Source organism: Parus major, chromosome 2, assembly GCF_001522545.3.
Source record: "Parus major isolate Abel chromosome 2, Parus_major1.1, whole genome shotgun sequence".
Taxonomy (NCBI): domain Eukaryota; kingdom Metazoa; phylum Chordata; class Aves; order Passeriformes; family Paridae; genus Parus; species Parus major.
Window position 1 is genome coordinate 80757792 of NC_031769.1, and position 16737 is coordinate 80774528.

Consider the following 16737-nt stretch of genomic DNA (forward strand, 5'->3'; position numbering starts at 1 on the left):
AACAGTCATACATGTTCTGTCCTAAGTCTAAAACATACCTGATTTAAAGAGTTGAATCCTGAGGAGGCACTGATTAATTACTTCCCCTGTTGTACCTAGTACCAGATAGTTTGCTTGTTCTTTGCTGCCTTCTGAGACAGAAACCAGACCAGGCTGACACTTGGATCCCAGAAAGGTAGATCATCTTTCCTAAATGGTGCCTGAGTATGATTTGTGATTGCCATAGAAGTGATCGACAAGTTTTAAGGTAGGAAGGGACTTTGCATAGCCCTCAGGAGGGAACAAGAGTAGTCCAGCTGAAACCTTTGGGCTTTATTTCTTTATTTCTGAAGTAACACAAAACTGTGAAAGCACAAAATTGTCACAACTTTGTGTGGCCTCAGAAATTGAGAATCCTCAACACAGTGGCACGTTCTCTGGTATATCACTGTATTAGTGGGACAGGGACTCCTGGGTATTTCTTTTCCAGCTCTAACAGATGGAAAAATTAGAGAGGCTTTCAGATAATAAACTTCTTTCAGATTTGAAATAGCAACACAGATTTTAAATTAAAATATGGGTTGAAAGTTATTGGTCTAAACCTAATTGGGTATGTTCATGAGTTAAACTGTCTCTGAGAAGAGGTAGTGAACTGAGGAAAGTATAAGAAAAAAAGGACATTATCACCATGGGAAAGAGAGGAGCAGGTAACCTATTGCTTATTAACCTAATGCTTCTGACACCTCTTGAGTTATTTTTGATGTAAAATGAGGACCTTTGGGGTTATCTGTAATCATCCCACACTCTCAGGTGTATACCACACTTCTGGGTTTATTTTGTTTTCATCTTCTACTCTTAAAGGGCAATAATCTTATCTTCCACTCCTTATTAACTATATCTATATGTATCAACTGATACTATGTTGGTACCAGTTATAGAGGTTATGGAAGAAGGAGGTTGCACTATATGATAAAACCATTATTTCTATTATTCCATTAGTGGATTTACAAACTTTACAAACTTTTTTTCCTTTTCAGAAAGAGCTCAGTTTCTCATTCTCTAACAGGCAAGAGCTAGAGAGAAAATTTAGAAATTTTCCCACTGATGTCTATTTCTTTTCATCTTTATTAATTTGTCAGTGTGAATTTATTTTGATATTCAATGGTTGTTTAACTTAATCCATATATTTTACAAAGAATTTGCATCAGATGAAGCACATTTTGTTCTGGAAAATGAATAGTGAGATAGACTGGCATTTAAGAAAACAAAGAGAAACACCTAAGGAAGTTAAAACCGCTGGAGGCTGATGGGAGTTTGTCTCCTGGCCAACAGCTGGCCATTTCTAAGAATTGACAGAAGTTTTAACTATTGAAAAGTGAGATCAACCTGTGAACACCACCTTAAGACCTAAGCCTGGGAATTTCTTTGTTTCTTTGTTTCTTGGCTGTGAAAGGTAACTGAGCTTTAGCTGGCTTCCTGTCCCCTGCCCAGGCCATGCAGGGCAGGGGCTGGGCTAAGCCTGCCGCAGCTCCCAGCCGGGAGATGGGGCCTGTGGGGCTTGCCCTGGGCTCTGGCCGGGCCAGGCCGGTCTCTGGCTTGGCTGCAGTTTTTGCTGTGACTGAATTCACCAGAGACAGCCGAGTAAAGAAAGAAAAAAATAAAGCTCTTGACCTGCGGCGGACTGAGACAGTGACCACACTCTCCAGAGCAGACATGAAGAATCTTCCATCACAGACAGCTCCAGCTGCTGCTCCGGCAGAGTTCACAGAACCATCTACAAAGCCTGGGCAAGATTTTAACCCTTTCATTACCCAGATGAGACTTGCATATTAATCCTTTTTTTCCAGAGAAAGAAAAAGAGAGTAATCAACATGTAAAGAGACTTTATAAACTATCAGAGACAGTAAAGAAAAGAATTAAGCTTCAGAAGAGGTAAATAATAAGGAGATGCTTTAATTAAGCTGAAATATTTTTCTGTTAAAGCTATTGAGATAGACAATAATGTTCTGAAAAAACTCCTTTAATTCATGACAGAGTATATGGGAAGGAATGGAGTGTTCAAAGTTTGGATTTTGAGCAAAAGGTGGAGTAATTATGATACAGTGAGGTGCTGGAACAGAAGGGGAGAAGTAATAGTTGAAGAATTGGGGCCACTTGAGGCAAAGAGAAAACTTCTGTTTTCCAGGGAAGCTCACAGAGACAGATGAAAAGAACTTTTGCCTTTGAATAACTCATCCTTAAAAATGACATCCCTAGACTCATGGCCCATAACACACCTCAGAGTGATGTGAAATGGGAGGAAAAAATCTGATGACAGATTTCTAGGCAGCTGGCATCAGAAAAATAGAAAAACAGAAATAGTTTTCTTGTGAGAAACTCCATAGATTAGCAGAAGAAAGACTTCTGTTTCCCTACAGAGACTGATGAAAAGATTCTAGCAGGAACTGGGGACTGTTTAAACACCAAAGTTCCAAAGTTTTTGTCTCAATGTTGTCATGTAAACAAGGAAATGGTTGGGTAGTGGGGGATAAAGGAGTTTTCTTATTCTGGTGTTCTTATTCTTGTAGTTTTGTTAATAAACTTTCTTTATTCCTTTTAAGTTTTAAGCCTGTTTTGCTCTTGTTCTAATCCATATCTCACAGCAAGAAATAAGTAAGTTTTCTAGTAATTTTTTTAGTTACTACTTTAAAATCACGACAATAGGCAAGACCTACAGACCATGATGATACTCATCAGAAGACATAGATCATGGGGCTTGAGAATACTGACAGGTCTGCATTTCTGAGAATACTGGCAATTCTGCATTGGTTTTTTAAATGTCATCTGTTCCTTTTTGTGCATTGTAGCATGCCAGGCCTGGATGGTCTGGCAGGTGTTACCTCAGGGACTCTCAGTGTGAGGTCCAAATAAGAGTGGCAGTGAAATGAGGGACAGCCATGATTTAGTAACTCAAAAAGAAGTACTTTAATAGCAAAAACAACAAACACATAAACTGTGTTATAAATACACTCGAGAGAGTGTTAAACTTTAATTAAAGAAAAGTTTTATTAATTATAGCAAGCAAGATAATAAGCAAATCACAGCGCACTGACGACCAAGAAGCAATCCACTTCTGGCCGTCCCTCCGTGCCCCCCCGGATTCCCTTTTATCTGTTCGGCTCTTCTGCTGAGTATCTTCCTGAGTTCTTTTGCGCCTGCGTTTTCCAGCCTTCAGGGGTTTCCTGGTCTCCTTCTGCCCTCTTGTGATCGCAAGATTCATTCCTCCTCTGACCTTCTACCCCTTTCGGAGGTCTTAATCGCGGCGGCTTTCTGGAATTCAAAGAATCTCGGCAAGGCCATAATAATTATGCCAGCGTCAGTATCAACCTTCAATATAATCTTGATTTTACACAACATAGCATTACAGAACATCATGTTTAGTCGAACAAAAGGGTCTCTGTTTATCACAAACTGTACAACCTATAGGGATGCACTAAAAAGGCAAGATCCAGAGTGGAAACAATAACTTATATAAAGTAGTTTAAGGGCAGAGTCTGAGGGTAAGGGTCCAATAGCAAATAGGGATTAGGAATATGCAAAAAAATGTGACAAATTTCACCCAATAGTAACAAAAAAACCCCATAAAACTTTCTAGTAATATTAACATACAACTTCCCAGGGGAAAGTGAGGGTGAGTTTTTGCTCATCCTAACCTAAGGTGATCCTTCTTCCCAGGGCCTGATGGACTCCAACAGTGCATATCATTTCACAGGGAATTTGCTTCTGAGGAGAGGTTTAGCAGTTCTGGAGCTATGAGTAACATGCACCTCAGGGAGCCAGGATCTGTAATATAAAACATATTTTATTTGTTGTCCCTTTTGAAGTATGTAAGCAATATGCAAAATGGACAGTGCTTTATTTATTCATATGCCACTAGATGTTACCAAGGAATTATTTGCCAGTTTGTGTCATGTACTTGCACTTTATCAGAATTTTTCTTAATTAAAAAGTTTCAGCATATTTTGCTTCACCTTACTTGAGGCTATTAATTTATAAAGGATATGCTTGATTATGGTACTTGGAGTGTTTGGTGCACTGTTTTCATGGATGTGATAAATCTAATTTGTACTGGTATATTATTGCTTTTAGCATTGTGGTACTGTGCTTTGCATAGAAGTTGATAAAACACTTTCAGCTTGAGACTTAAGTTAAAGTTCATTGATGATCAATGCTATTGAAAATGTTGAAAGAATATCAGACAATTTATTTAAAAGGTTGCCTTTTTGTCTGTTTTGAGGATATCTGGGGTGTTTCTAAGGTCGTATTTGATGATTATGTTTATGATGACATTTTTTTTCTCAGGAATATCAGCCTTGTAACACCAACACCTGCCCTGAGTTAAAAAAGACAACTCCTTGGACCCCCTGGACCCCAGTGAACATTTCAGACAATGGTGGTCACTACGAGCAGCGCTTCCGATACACTTGCAAGGCACGCCTGCCTGACCCAAACCTGCTGGAGGTGGGACGGCAGCGCATTGAGATGCGCTACTGCTCCAGCGACGGCACCAGTGGATGCTGGACAGATGGTGAGCAAAGCAACACAGGCTCACGATGCCTCCTGCAAGTGACATGTCTGCAGTTCCATTTTCAGCACAGCATGGAAGTTTCTGCTTGCTGGTGTTATGTGTAACAGAACTGATAATTAAAAGGATGGCATAGTGATCCCAGTAGGGAACCTAGCCTGTAGTTCTTCTGGAGGTAGCATCATCATTCAGACTAAGCAAGTATCTTTCACCACCAGTTATGAGATTTGCCAGGTTATCTTAATTCTCTTCACAATAATCCTGTTCTTGTAAGAATCTATTACCCCTTATACTCCTCCAAGCTTTTACTAGGGGCGAATTTATGCAAAATTAATGTATTTACAGGATATTTTTCTAGAATATAGAATATTCTAAGAAGAACTTTTCCTCAGTAGTTAGAAATTAACAACTTTAAGATGCATACAGGTGTTTAAATAAATAAGGAGTTTGTGAACTGGATTTCTATTATAAAAGTTTATGTTGTACTTTTGCTGATAGCTTAAAGTTCTGTTTATTTCTGAGATTGGATACCAAACTCTTTCAAAATATTTTCAAATTTAGAAGACTTTAAATTGGAATTAATTTGTTTCAGAATTTTTTTCTTTTCCCATCAGTAATACCTAGTTCTGCCTATGTATAAAAAAATTAAAAATAGAAGAAATTGTGACAGTCATTCTAATTTTATTAATGTATTTCATTAATTATTTAGTTTTAATTGTATATCAGTGTGTCTTTTAAAGTATTGTATTTGAGTAATATAATCTAAAAAATATTGATTTTTATTATTATATTATAATATTTATAGGCCATATATAAGCTTTCCACTTACATAATCTCTTGTATCTTCACAAGACCCAGGCTAGCTGAAAAAAAAAGCATAACTGAAGGCATTTGGCTCCACAAGGAGTTTCTGAGTCCCTGGACTTTCTAATTCTTAGTATTTTTCAGACAGACCAACTATTGTGAAAGTCAGTTTTAAGCTCTTGCCTGTACTTGGTTATATGTCAAGGTTTTGGTAGTGGGGAAGGCTGCAGAGTTGGCTTCTATGATAATATGCTAGAAACTTCCATTCTCCCCCCCAGCCCCTTCATCTTGTACAAAACCTTTATTGTTTCAATTGGCATCTGTGTCTCTTTGGAGGGGGGCAGGATGTTAGTAATTTTTTTAAGAAATATATAGTCGTGAAGTATCATAAAACAAAACCCATGGTAAAACTTAGTTTTCTGCTCTATGTCATTCCCATTTCAGATAATCTACAGTGTCAAATGTTGGGGCTTCATTTAGGTCTGCATAGCAAGGCAAATTTTGGCATTGAGCAACTGTTGACACAAGTATTTCTTCTATTCTGTTTTCATTCTAACTAAATTTCAGACTCGTACTGAGCAAAGATTTTGCTGTGCTAGGATTGCTGTATGACCTATCACTTGTCCTTAATGAGACTTCAAGGTTGTGCTGCTGCTTTTTGCTGTCTTCCAGCACTTAGACATGGATGATACATTTTTAAAATTTCATGAGATTAAATGAGAAAGAATATTTTTCTCTTAAGGTAGTGCAGACTGGAAAGTTATCACAAGTAGAAGTAAAGCTACAAGAAGATCTAAATATAATCTGGTCTGACAGCTGAAATGGCAGCATGTAAGAAAGAAGCCAATGCATGACAAGAGAGAAGGTCAGTAGGGCAAACAAGAGAAGAGACAGTTTGTTCTAGATCACATTGCTGCAAGAATTTTAAACTTGACATGGAGACACCTCTCTCACCTCTGAAGTCATGATCATATAAGACCTCTCCTGGAGGTGGATGCATAAGTTGACTCCTGCAGAATCTAATAATATTCAAATTATTATTATTATTAGTAGTAGTAGTAGTAGTAATATTAATAATATTAATAATATTATTAATAGTAACAATAATTATATTGTATATTGTTTTATTATTATCTAATTATATAATAATATAATATGACCTATTCTATTCTATAAATAGAATATTTATAATATTCTAATAATATAATAAACCCTACAATTTGTTAAATAGAGCATTTTTTCAGTGTGCAAGTGATGGGGGCAGGGATGGTGGTTCAGGTGTATTTTTTGCTTGATCAGCTTGAAATTATGGTTGTTTTGTTTTGTTTTGTTTTTGTTGGGTTTTTTTGGGGGGTTTTTTTGGGTTTTTTGCTTCTGAACATACTCCTGAATACTGACATTGAATACTCCTGAATTTCCTGACATTGTAATTTTTTTGTTGCATCTTGCTGAAGCTGCTGCTATGATTAATTTAGAAATAATTCGTCACTGGAGCAATGTATATGCATGGCCCCAACCCTGTTGCATAGTAATAGAAATATTTATCTGGGTGAAGGATTTTTTGCTGACTAATTCCAAAACTACTGAATATTTAAGCACTTTTTATTGAGTACTTTGACAGGGCAGAAAGTATTATGCATCTGTCTGTTCTTCCTAGTGAGTGCCCCTATGGCTTTGTCATTAATTTGAAGTCATTCTTTGATTCTTTTTGGCCAGTGAGTTTTTAATTGTCCTGTAATGAAAGGGGAAATTCAATCAGTATTCCAAGTGGCCGAATGAAACGATACACTTCTGGTGAAAATAGCACATTTTATTTTGAGGCTGTTTGCATAGCCATTTTCGATTATGGATGTCAGAACAGTATGGAGTGGATCACTTGTTGAGGGAGGGGTGAGGGGGCACCATTTTGACTTACTGATGAGATGAAACTTGCTGACTGCATCTAAACTGCAAGATTCAGGAGCACTTCCCTGCTCCCAGGTTTAGATGTGGGCCAACACACCACCACTACTGCTCCTTGATTTCACTAGAAGAAAATACATGAATAAGAGTCATGTAGAGAGCTGTATCTTTTGAAACAGAGGGAAGTCATGAGAGTGGAAAACCATGAATTGTGGTAGACACCTTCACCATTTCTGGCTAGATAGCAAGAAAAACATTGTAACTTACTTCCACCTGACAGGAGCCTGGATACTGTGAAACATTGTTTTCATTATCTCCATGTTGAGTTGTCGCAATTTTCTGGCTTTTACAGAAAGGTAAGTTCTTGCACAGAATGCTTGGCATACCTCATTACCAAAGATGTGTTCTGCAGAGATCAGTTCTCTGTTCCTTGCAGATAGGAGCCATTTGTTAGAAATCTTCTCATTGCCTGTAATCTCCCATAGTCACACCATGTTAAACAGAATAAAGTTTCACTGTCAGATGCTAGCAAAGCAAACTTTGCAGTCTGAGCTTAGAGATAGAACTTCTTGCCAGAAACCCACTAGACTCCTCCTGAGTGTGCTAAGATTTCTATCTCAATCAAGTAAGCAGTAGTATTTGCAGACTGTATTCATGCTTTTCTGATTTGAAGTTTGATTAAGAGGGAAGAAAAATAAATCTTGTTCCCTGCCTCTGGGTTTTCCTATAGTGCTCAGGTAGGAAAGAGACAGCTATTTCAAATAAACTGAAAGAGATTGTGTACATTGTTGTACATTTTAATGCACTGTCTGTAAAATCCAGCATCCAGAATCTAGAAATTACATTACCCTAGTCTTTAGTATGTGTTTATGAAACATATTAAATATCTACGTTAAACATGCTGACTCTCTGTAAGATTATCTGATACATAAACAGTAATAATTGTATTGAAAACATAATTTTTTAACCCACAGATAAATATTTCAGAAAGTATGAGTTTGTCTGTTAGTACTAGGTTGAATTTATCTTACCAAAGTCTAGACTCTGTAGCAGTGTACAGAGAGAGCTTCAGCACCCTGAAGAATGAAGGATCCATTGAAGATAAGCATTGGATATAATGGGTGCAATTCACCCTCTGGAGATAGATACTGCCATGGTGTACAATGCAGACAGCAATGGTGGGCTTAGACAAGACACTTGACTTTGACATGGCCAGAGTTAGACCAGGTTAACTTCCAAAAAATTAACAAAGACAATAGCTCTAATTTCAGTCATTTTATTCTTGAGGAGTCTTTTGTTTGTTTGTTTCCCCAGACACCTGGAAATCTGCACCTAGATTCATAGTTCTTGCTGCTTCCTCTATCTCAAATCTCGTAATAATAGTTATTTTTGAAGGCAGGATGTGAATTTGTCTGAATTACTCTTCTAGGGGCAATGATCTGTTGTGAAAAGTTTGATTAAATCTTTCCTTGTGTTACCCACAGGAAATCTATAATGCATTCAGAATTTTTTACAAATAGAACATGTGCTGATAATCAGGAATGTTCTGTAGTCAGGAGGAGTACATTTTGAGATGTTACCGCTTATACTGTCATACTGAAGCTAAGCTTTGGTATGCTGTGTAAGAACAATGAATTCTGGAAGTTAGAACTGAATTTGATGACAAATTCAACTTTGCTTGACAAAGCACAACTCAGTGGGACTTTGGGGTTAAATACTTAAACACAGAAAAGCTATATAAAAGAAATAAAGTTATCATGCTAACATGATATCCTCCATCTGCATACTCTTTGGGTCTTTTAAATATGCTGTCTTTGCATTGCATTAATGTTTGCCATTACATTTTACTATTTCAATTTTACTATGTTTTGAAAGTTTATAGTTTTTATAACTTATAGGTATTTAGGCCTGAATATATAAGTTTTATGCTTCAATAATATTGTCAAATAACTTGCAGACTGTTGCGTCACACAACAACATGGCCTGAGAGTAACCAGCATGTCTTCAGCCCAGAGTGCACAACAAAAACTCTAGGTAGATGAAAGACAAGGGATGGGTCTTTGTTTGGCGCTCCAGGAAGTTTATTCACTGAAGAGGGTCCAGGGACAAAGAAAACTGGGTGGAGGGGGCAGATTGGAGTGTCAGGGTCCAATGGGAGGAGGGAAAAATGGTGCAGTGGTGGAGTTAGTGACAGGAACAACCAACAGGAAAACAGGGGTGGAGGACTGCAGCAAACTGGGGCCAATGAGGATTGAGGAAGGGAGAACATTCTAGGGAACATAAGGTAAGTGGGGGATGAACAGGGTGACATAAACTTGGTAAATCAGTAAGGGAGCAGACTTAACAATTCATTAACATATAACTGCAAAGATGTGTGGGAGAGAGGCCTCTCACCCCAACCTCAAGACGTGTTATTTGTTACCTCCTCTCCAGGGCTGAGGGATGGGGATTTTAGTCATTGGCCCTTGGGCCTCCACAGCAGACTATCTTTACAAAGTGACAACTCTGAAACAATCTTTGTTTATCCTTGTTACCTCTGCACTTCAAGCAGTGTTTTATGCTGTAATTTAGAAATGATTCAGGATCATTTCTAAATTACAGCAGTGTTTTATGCTGTAATTTAGAAATGATTCAGGATCAGAATCTGAATTTTGGCTTCAGATTATCTTTTCCTAAAGTCATTAACCTAGACTGCTTCAATAATTCAATTTTCTTTGTAAGGTCAGAACTGGAGGACAAATCAGTCAAATAATATAATGTATCAGGTGTCATGTCTACTTCTGTCTTACTTAGGGCTGTATTACTCAGCTACAGGCTAGACTAGGGAATTATTATTCCCTAGTCTATGTGCTTTAATAGAGGCTCACTTTTAAGGCAAATTAATTGAACTTGGTTGAGAGTGCTTCTGTTTTCAAGCAGAATCAGGCCTGCCAAAGTCTCATTACAGGCTTTTGAAAGGGCCGATTTTTTTCTCCTGTGCCAGTCAGGGCAGGTGACTTTCATGTTAACATGTCATTCATTACTTGTGGATTTATGAAGCTATTTTAATTCAATCAAAAACTTTTAAAACTTTACTTATATATCATCAAATCATCTGGGTTTATATCAGAATTTTGTAAATTAATTGAGCAATGGTTGTCAGTTATATTTGCATTATGCAATAAGTAAATAATCAGCAGAGCAGTATTAATTTTTCTGTAATTTTACTGTTAATGAATGTGTCATAAAGGTTGGATCAGAATTTGACTTACAGATGTTCTGTCTGTCTTGGGAAAACTATTCATTAGTTTATTGATGCAGACTGATAATTCTCTTTACAGATTTTTACAACTATCTCTGTAGATGGCCTTTAAATAAGGGTGACCAAGATTTTGTTTTGGCAACTAGACCTTTGCTGCTGCCATGCCAAGGGCATTGGCCTTTGCATCCTGCTTTGGCTATATATATATTTATCATGGGAGCAGTAAGCTGAGAAAAGCAGCTTAATGCTGGATTTTGTTGGGTGGGACAATCTGGTTTCTGTCCCTGGAGTTGGAGATAGAACAATCTGAAAATGGCCCAAACTGCAAACAGAAGCAGCAAGCAAGAAAACCACAGTTTAATGAGACAAGATGGAGTTTTCAGTTTTGTACCACTTGCTCTGAAAGATTCTTTTCTATTTATGCCTTCTCCTGTTGAATTTGATGTAAACTGTGATAAGGTTAAGACTTGGTTCTGTATTACTTTCTGAAGAATTTTTGCTTGAACAAATGCTACAATGTAATATTTTGATTAATTTTATATTGCTCCCCATCCCCTCTACCACCTCAGTTAATAAACGGGACTTCTCAGCTGAAGAACTCAGGAATTGGTTCCAGAGCCCCCGATGGGCTCCCTACCAGTGTTGACTGGAGGGGTAGAATCTTTCCTTAACCTTCTGGAAAAACTTTTCCTAATGTAACCCAAACACCTTCCTTTCCACAAGGGCACATTTCAGGCTCACATTCAGCTTCCTGTCCTTCAGAACCCCAGAATCTGTCTCTGCAGAGCTGCTTTCTAGGTGGTTGCCCTCAAAGTATGATTGCATGGGCTTGTCCTGTGCAGATTCAAGACTGCATTTTCCCCAGTTGAACTCCATGAGGTTTCTCTCTGCTTTGTCAAAGTGTGACACAACCCTTTGGTTAATCAGTCAGTCTTCAGAGTCAAGGCAAACTTGTCCAGGTCATTAATGATAGTGTTAAGCAGGATTGAACCTCACAACTTTTCTGCAGCTGGCCTCTTAATGGTTCATCATTTTCCTCTGGGCCTAGTTGCTCAGCCGGTTTTCAACACATTCTACTTATTCAACACTGTCCACTTATCAAGCTCATACTTTGTTGACTTGTCTAGCAAGAAGTTATGGGAATCAGTGTTAAAACCCATGCTCAAGTTGAGATAAGAAATGTCCACTTTTCTTCCCTCATCTGTGCACCTTGTCCCCTTGTCCCCCTTTGTAAAAGGCTGTAACGTTGTTCAAGGGATATATAGAATAGTATTTCCAGAATGCATCTGATCTTGTCACTTTCCATGCTGTTAATGACATAATGTTAATTTTTTATTGTGTAGTTATTAGAAAATTCTAAAAGCCCTTTTATGAACACTGTATTAACTACTGTAAAACTGTGAATAGACTAGTCCTTATAATAATTTTTTTAATGCTTTGGAAAGAAGAAAATTCAGGGGCACACTTGCTGCAGACCAAATTCCACACTGAAAAGATTATTTGGAATATTTTTCTGTTTAAGATCTAAACTACCTTAGAGCTTTCCCTTAGAAGATTCCACTCCCCAGTCCCCATTCACAAGAAATCTAATACCATAATGTCAGATAAGGTCACACATTTCCCTCAGGACTTAAAAAGTTACACATATCCTGCAAAAATATCTTCAAAATATTCTAGTATTCTTATGAAGTGATATACCCTGCAGTGATTTATGAATGGAATGACTGTCAGTCTGATGAATACTTTTTTCACTGTTTGCACTGCTCTTAATTTAATAACTTTAAAAAAATCCTTGACTTAGAATTCTGGTATAAAATATACTATTATTTTGTTCTCACTGCTCACTGTGTACATAAGTTGAGAATTTCCATGACCAGAGTGATACCAAATTGAAAAAAAAGGTGTTACAGAACATGAAAGTGGACCTGTAATCATTATTCACATTCTGTTTCTCTGTACTTGCTCCCTTCTTTGCATTTGAATATGTATTATATTTTTTGAAATACTGCTTTTAATATCTGTGTAATAGAATCTGGTTCAGTGTGAGAGAAATAGTTACCCTCTAAAATTCCTGAAAATTTTTATCCAGTTTTAGTAAATTTTTTTTGCAATTCTGCTGTTTTATTATTCATTTCACCAGTTTCTTATTACCAGTATTTCTGTGTCAATGCATCATCATTCCATGCAATAGCATGTTTTCAAGTTGGAAAAAAAATATGCACACCCTCCTCTACTTTGAGATGACTGTGAATGTATTTCTTGGGTAAGAAGTTAAGCAGTGTTACTAATGCCCTAATCATGGATAGAAATAGGGTGGACACTGCAAATAAGAGGCTCCTTCATCATGCTTATGCAGAATGCTGATCCTGTTCAGTGCAGAACTGCTGTTGGGCAGACTCTTCACAGTATTATTTCTGTGTGTCCTCATGGCATTGTTCAGTAAATCTTCCAATCCTTTATCTCCATTTCATACTTCCACAGTGCCTATGCCTATGGGTAGAGCACAAAACAATTTCTTAAGAATAGAAATTTGTGCTGCAGTTAGAGATGCAAACAATCCCCTGCATTTCTCCACTGTTGATGATACAGTTCATCTTAGGTTCGCAATATCTGGTCACATCCTCTGCTGGCTGAAGTACCATTCACAGGACCTTCTCTCATCACAGCTACTTAAATAAGTACTTGCAATAAAAGCAGCAGTTATTGGCCCATCAATCATAGAGTTTCCACTGTGAAAGGTGAACTGCTTTGGCAACAATAGGAAATCCTAGTAATGTTGGTGGAGATGCATAGTAGTGATGTTTAGAGGTAAGGCTACAGCTCAAGAGTGATTTTGGTCTTGTGCTTAGTACAGCGGAAGGAGCCTTTTCTCATGCAGGACCAAGCCTCAAAGTGACAGAGGTACTCAAATGAGCTGCAGATTATTAGAACTTCACCCAGGACTATATCCAGGTCTATTGGTTGAATGCTGTGAAGAAGATCTGTGTGTCCCCTCTCACCGATAAATTGCAGACTTCATCCTTTGCTGTTCAATCTAATGCCTTTTCTCTGTACTAAACTTAGAAATATGTTTTCCACTTGCCAGATGATTATTTTAAAAAGGAATTTTCTATGGGGCAGATGTGTATGTGTGTCTTCAAAAAGCTGATTTCCATAACTTATATGTGGCCTTGAACACTTCAACTCAGTGGAAAATAAACTGTTTCTTAAAGTGGCAAAACACTGCTTTTCACAAAAGGACAGTTTTGCTAGACTTTATGGAATTATTAGTGGACACTATCTAAAGTCTGAATATGGTTAGTGCATGTACAGTGCATGGGATACCCATGAGCCTCTGTGCACAACCAGGAGCAGTGAAGGCTGGGTGGATTGAGTGGGCAGAGTCCTGCAGGAGGACCAGGAGAGCTGGCTAGATGAGTGGTCACAGGAAGCTCAATCCCGTGTCCTTTGTCACCTTTTTCCTGTAAAACAGAAGAAATTATGTCTATGTAATATATTTGGAGATTTTCTGATGGTAATTCTTGTGCAAGAGAGAAATAATTTTTATCATTCTTCATTGAGTCAATGCAGCCGTAAAGTTTTAACTGAAGTCTTGGATCCAACTCTTCACTGTAGTTCTGTGTAAGTGATTATGAAATTTTTATTATGGAACAGATTTTTGAGAATAAAGTTAGATTGTGATTGTGAAACTAAAGGACAAAACCCTCCTGTTCATATTACTTGCTATTAGAAGTCCAGAAGTAAATTTGAAGAGGAAAAGGTTGTTTTGGAGTGAGATACTGTTTTAATTCAGTATTACTTTTTCAATCCTTATTTTATTAGGATTGTCAGGGGACTTCTTGCATTCTGGAAGATACTCTGCTCATACCATCAATGGTGCCTGGTCACCCTGGTCTCCGTGGTCTCAGTGCAGTCGTGACTGCAGTAGAGGTATCCGGAATCGCAAACGGGTCTGCAGCAATCCTGAGCCTAAGTATGGGGGACTTCCTTGCCTTGGCCCATCTCTAGAGTACCAGGAATGCAACATTTTACCTTGCCCAGGTAAGTTTCAAATGTAATTAAAGAAGTGAAAATAAAATAGCTCATCTTCAAGGTTTTGCAATATTTGGTTTGGAGTTCTTCTATTTTAGTTGGTGAGTTTTGGGTTTGTTTTCATTCTTAAATCAATTGCAGTTCAAGTTTACTTTTATAATATAAGTGGATTTGGGTAATATTTCCATGTGATGTCAATACATTTATCATCATAATATCATCATAGTATTAACAGCTATGTCTTTTTTCACTTGTGAGATTGACTGAAAAAATATAATTTTAGTATGTAAACTTATAGAGAAAAAAAAATACATAATAATTCTGGCAAGATATGAGAAATCTGTCCTAGTTTTTATTTAAACTCAAAATATCATTGTCATCACAGTGGTTGCTGGCATTAAATCTTTTATAGCTTTTTAGTATAGAGCCACCAGCAAATAAGGTTCATAACTGATCACCAAATTAGATGGTTATCCAAATACTCCATAAAGATTGTTCTTGGAATCTTGAGTTTCTCCTTAATTTAAAGTTGTTTTATGATTTTATGAAAATGATTACAAGTAAAATATATGTTTACACAAAACTACTCTGGATTAAAAATCATTGTTGTATCTCTGACCTAGGGGGAAAAAAATCTTGGTTTCAGTCACGTCTCACCCTTCATAAAACAGACATTCAAACTGAAATGATTTTGAGCTTTGCAGAGGCTTTGTGAGAAAAGAAAGGAGAAAGATATAGGAGAATACATGAAGAAAAGAAGGTGCTATTGGTTTAGGAAGAGAGCATTCAAGGATAGGAAACCACAGAGAGGAAGAAGGAAGGAAGACTGAAAGACTCAATTATTTCCAGCAGCAACAAGTAAATTTAGAAATAAACTTTCATACCTCTTTTATTGTATCAATTATCAATATTGTATCAAGTATACAATTTAATTGTATCAATTATTGTATTGGATCAGTTCCACCTCTCTTTTATTGAAGAGATGTGGAAGGCAACCAACAGAGAGCCAGCATTTTTCAGACAATTAGGAAATTGTGGTCCAAGTCTTCTCCATGTGAGCACAACCCTAGTGCATTATCTGATTCATTAGTTCCCATTAGTATGGAATCATAGGGCTTTACTTTTTCCAGAATAATAAAATGATAAACAATTCTGTTTCATGTAACTGTACTGTTCAAATAGTTTGGCAGTAATTTATTAAGCCAAAGATTTAGAAGACTGTTTTACCAACATGGACAAACGTTCCCAGGGATGTATGCAATAGGTGAATCAACCTAGAACATAGCAATTCCTTATTGGCTTCTGCTTCCCTTGCAAACAGAATGTCTCCCTTTGCAAGAGGGAGAATATAGGACATTGCCTTGAGCTTCCTTGGAAGTATGGGTGTGGTGTGGTATGAAGTACCAGCTCTGCTCACAAGCTCTGAGATATCTGATTGTATCACCATACTGAAGTAACTGAAATACATTCATTAAATGGACACAAATTATCTATATAATGGGGCTAGATTTGTGGTTCAGCCCTTGATGCTGATTTTCAAATTAAATTTTGTCTTGAATATTTGGGGATATTTTTTAAAATTTAAGTCAAAAGTTTTCAAAAGTGGTATTTTTATTAAGCTCTGCAGCTATTCACTGTTACATTTTTGAAAGAAATTGTTTTAGCCACTAAAACACACTTACAAGTTTGTTGTAGAGGCCCTAGTTTTTTATGAGATAAACAATACCTCAGACTAAAAAACATTAATTTTAAGGTGAAAGTTAAAACTGCACTTTGAATTTGAAAATATTTTAAAAGATGAATTGATATAAAGTGTGGTGGACCTTTCTGAAGTGAGAAGTGGTGCCCTAATCTATCTAATAATTTTATTTAGAGACAAGTTTTATTTTTCTTTTCAGAGCAAAGCAAATTTGAATAAAGATGTAGAGAATGAATGAAGTATTTAGATAAATCAAAGCCTGCAACAAGGAATCACAAAGTTCCTCAGCTACAGAAATACTGTTTGCCAGTAATTAAGAAAAAAAATATAGGAGACTAAATCAGATCTCAGATAAATCTGAAGGGAAAACTTTGCAAGAACTAAATGTAATTGATTTTTTTTTATTTTTTTGAGACATGGGAGAGTAAAATATTATTGCAGAATAAGGCTTATCCATAAATTAGACCTGATTATGAACTTGTAGGAAGGAAGTAAATTCTTACTGGAGAAGCACAC

The 16737-nt window shown here is 37.0% G+C and overlaps 1 protein-coding gene across 1 annotated transcript in view; it reads left to right on the forward strand.

Annotated features, from left to right (window-relative positions):
- SEMA5A (semaphorin 5A) overlaps positions 1–16737 on the forward strand; it is a 233479-nt gene that overhangs the window by 198180 nt on the left and 18562 nt on the right. Inside the window, exons 15-16 of the mRNA XM_033519333.1 lie at positions 4321–4546; positions 14313–14531. Of these exons, the coding sequence (XP_033375224.1) occupies positions 4321–4546; positions 14313–14531 (445 nt within the window). The remainder of the gene's footprint in view (positions 1–4320; positions 4547–14312; positions 14532–16737) is intronic.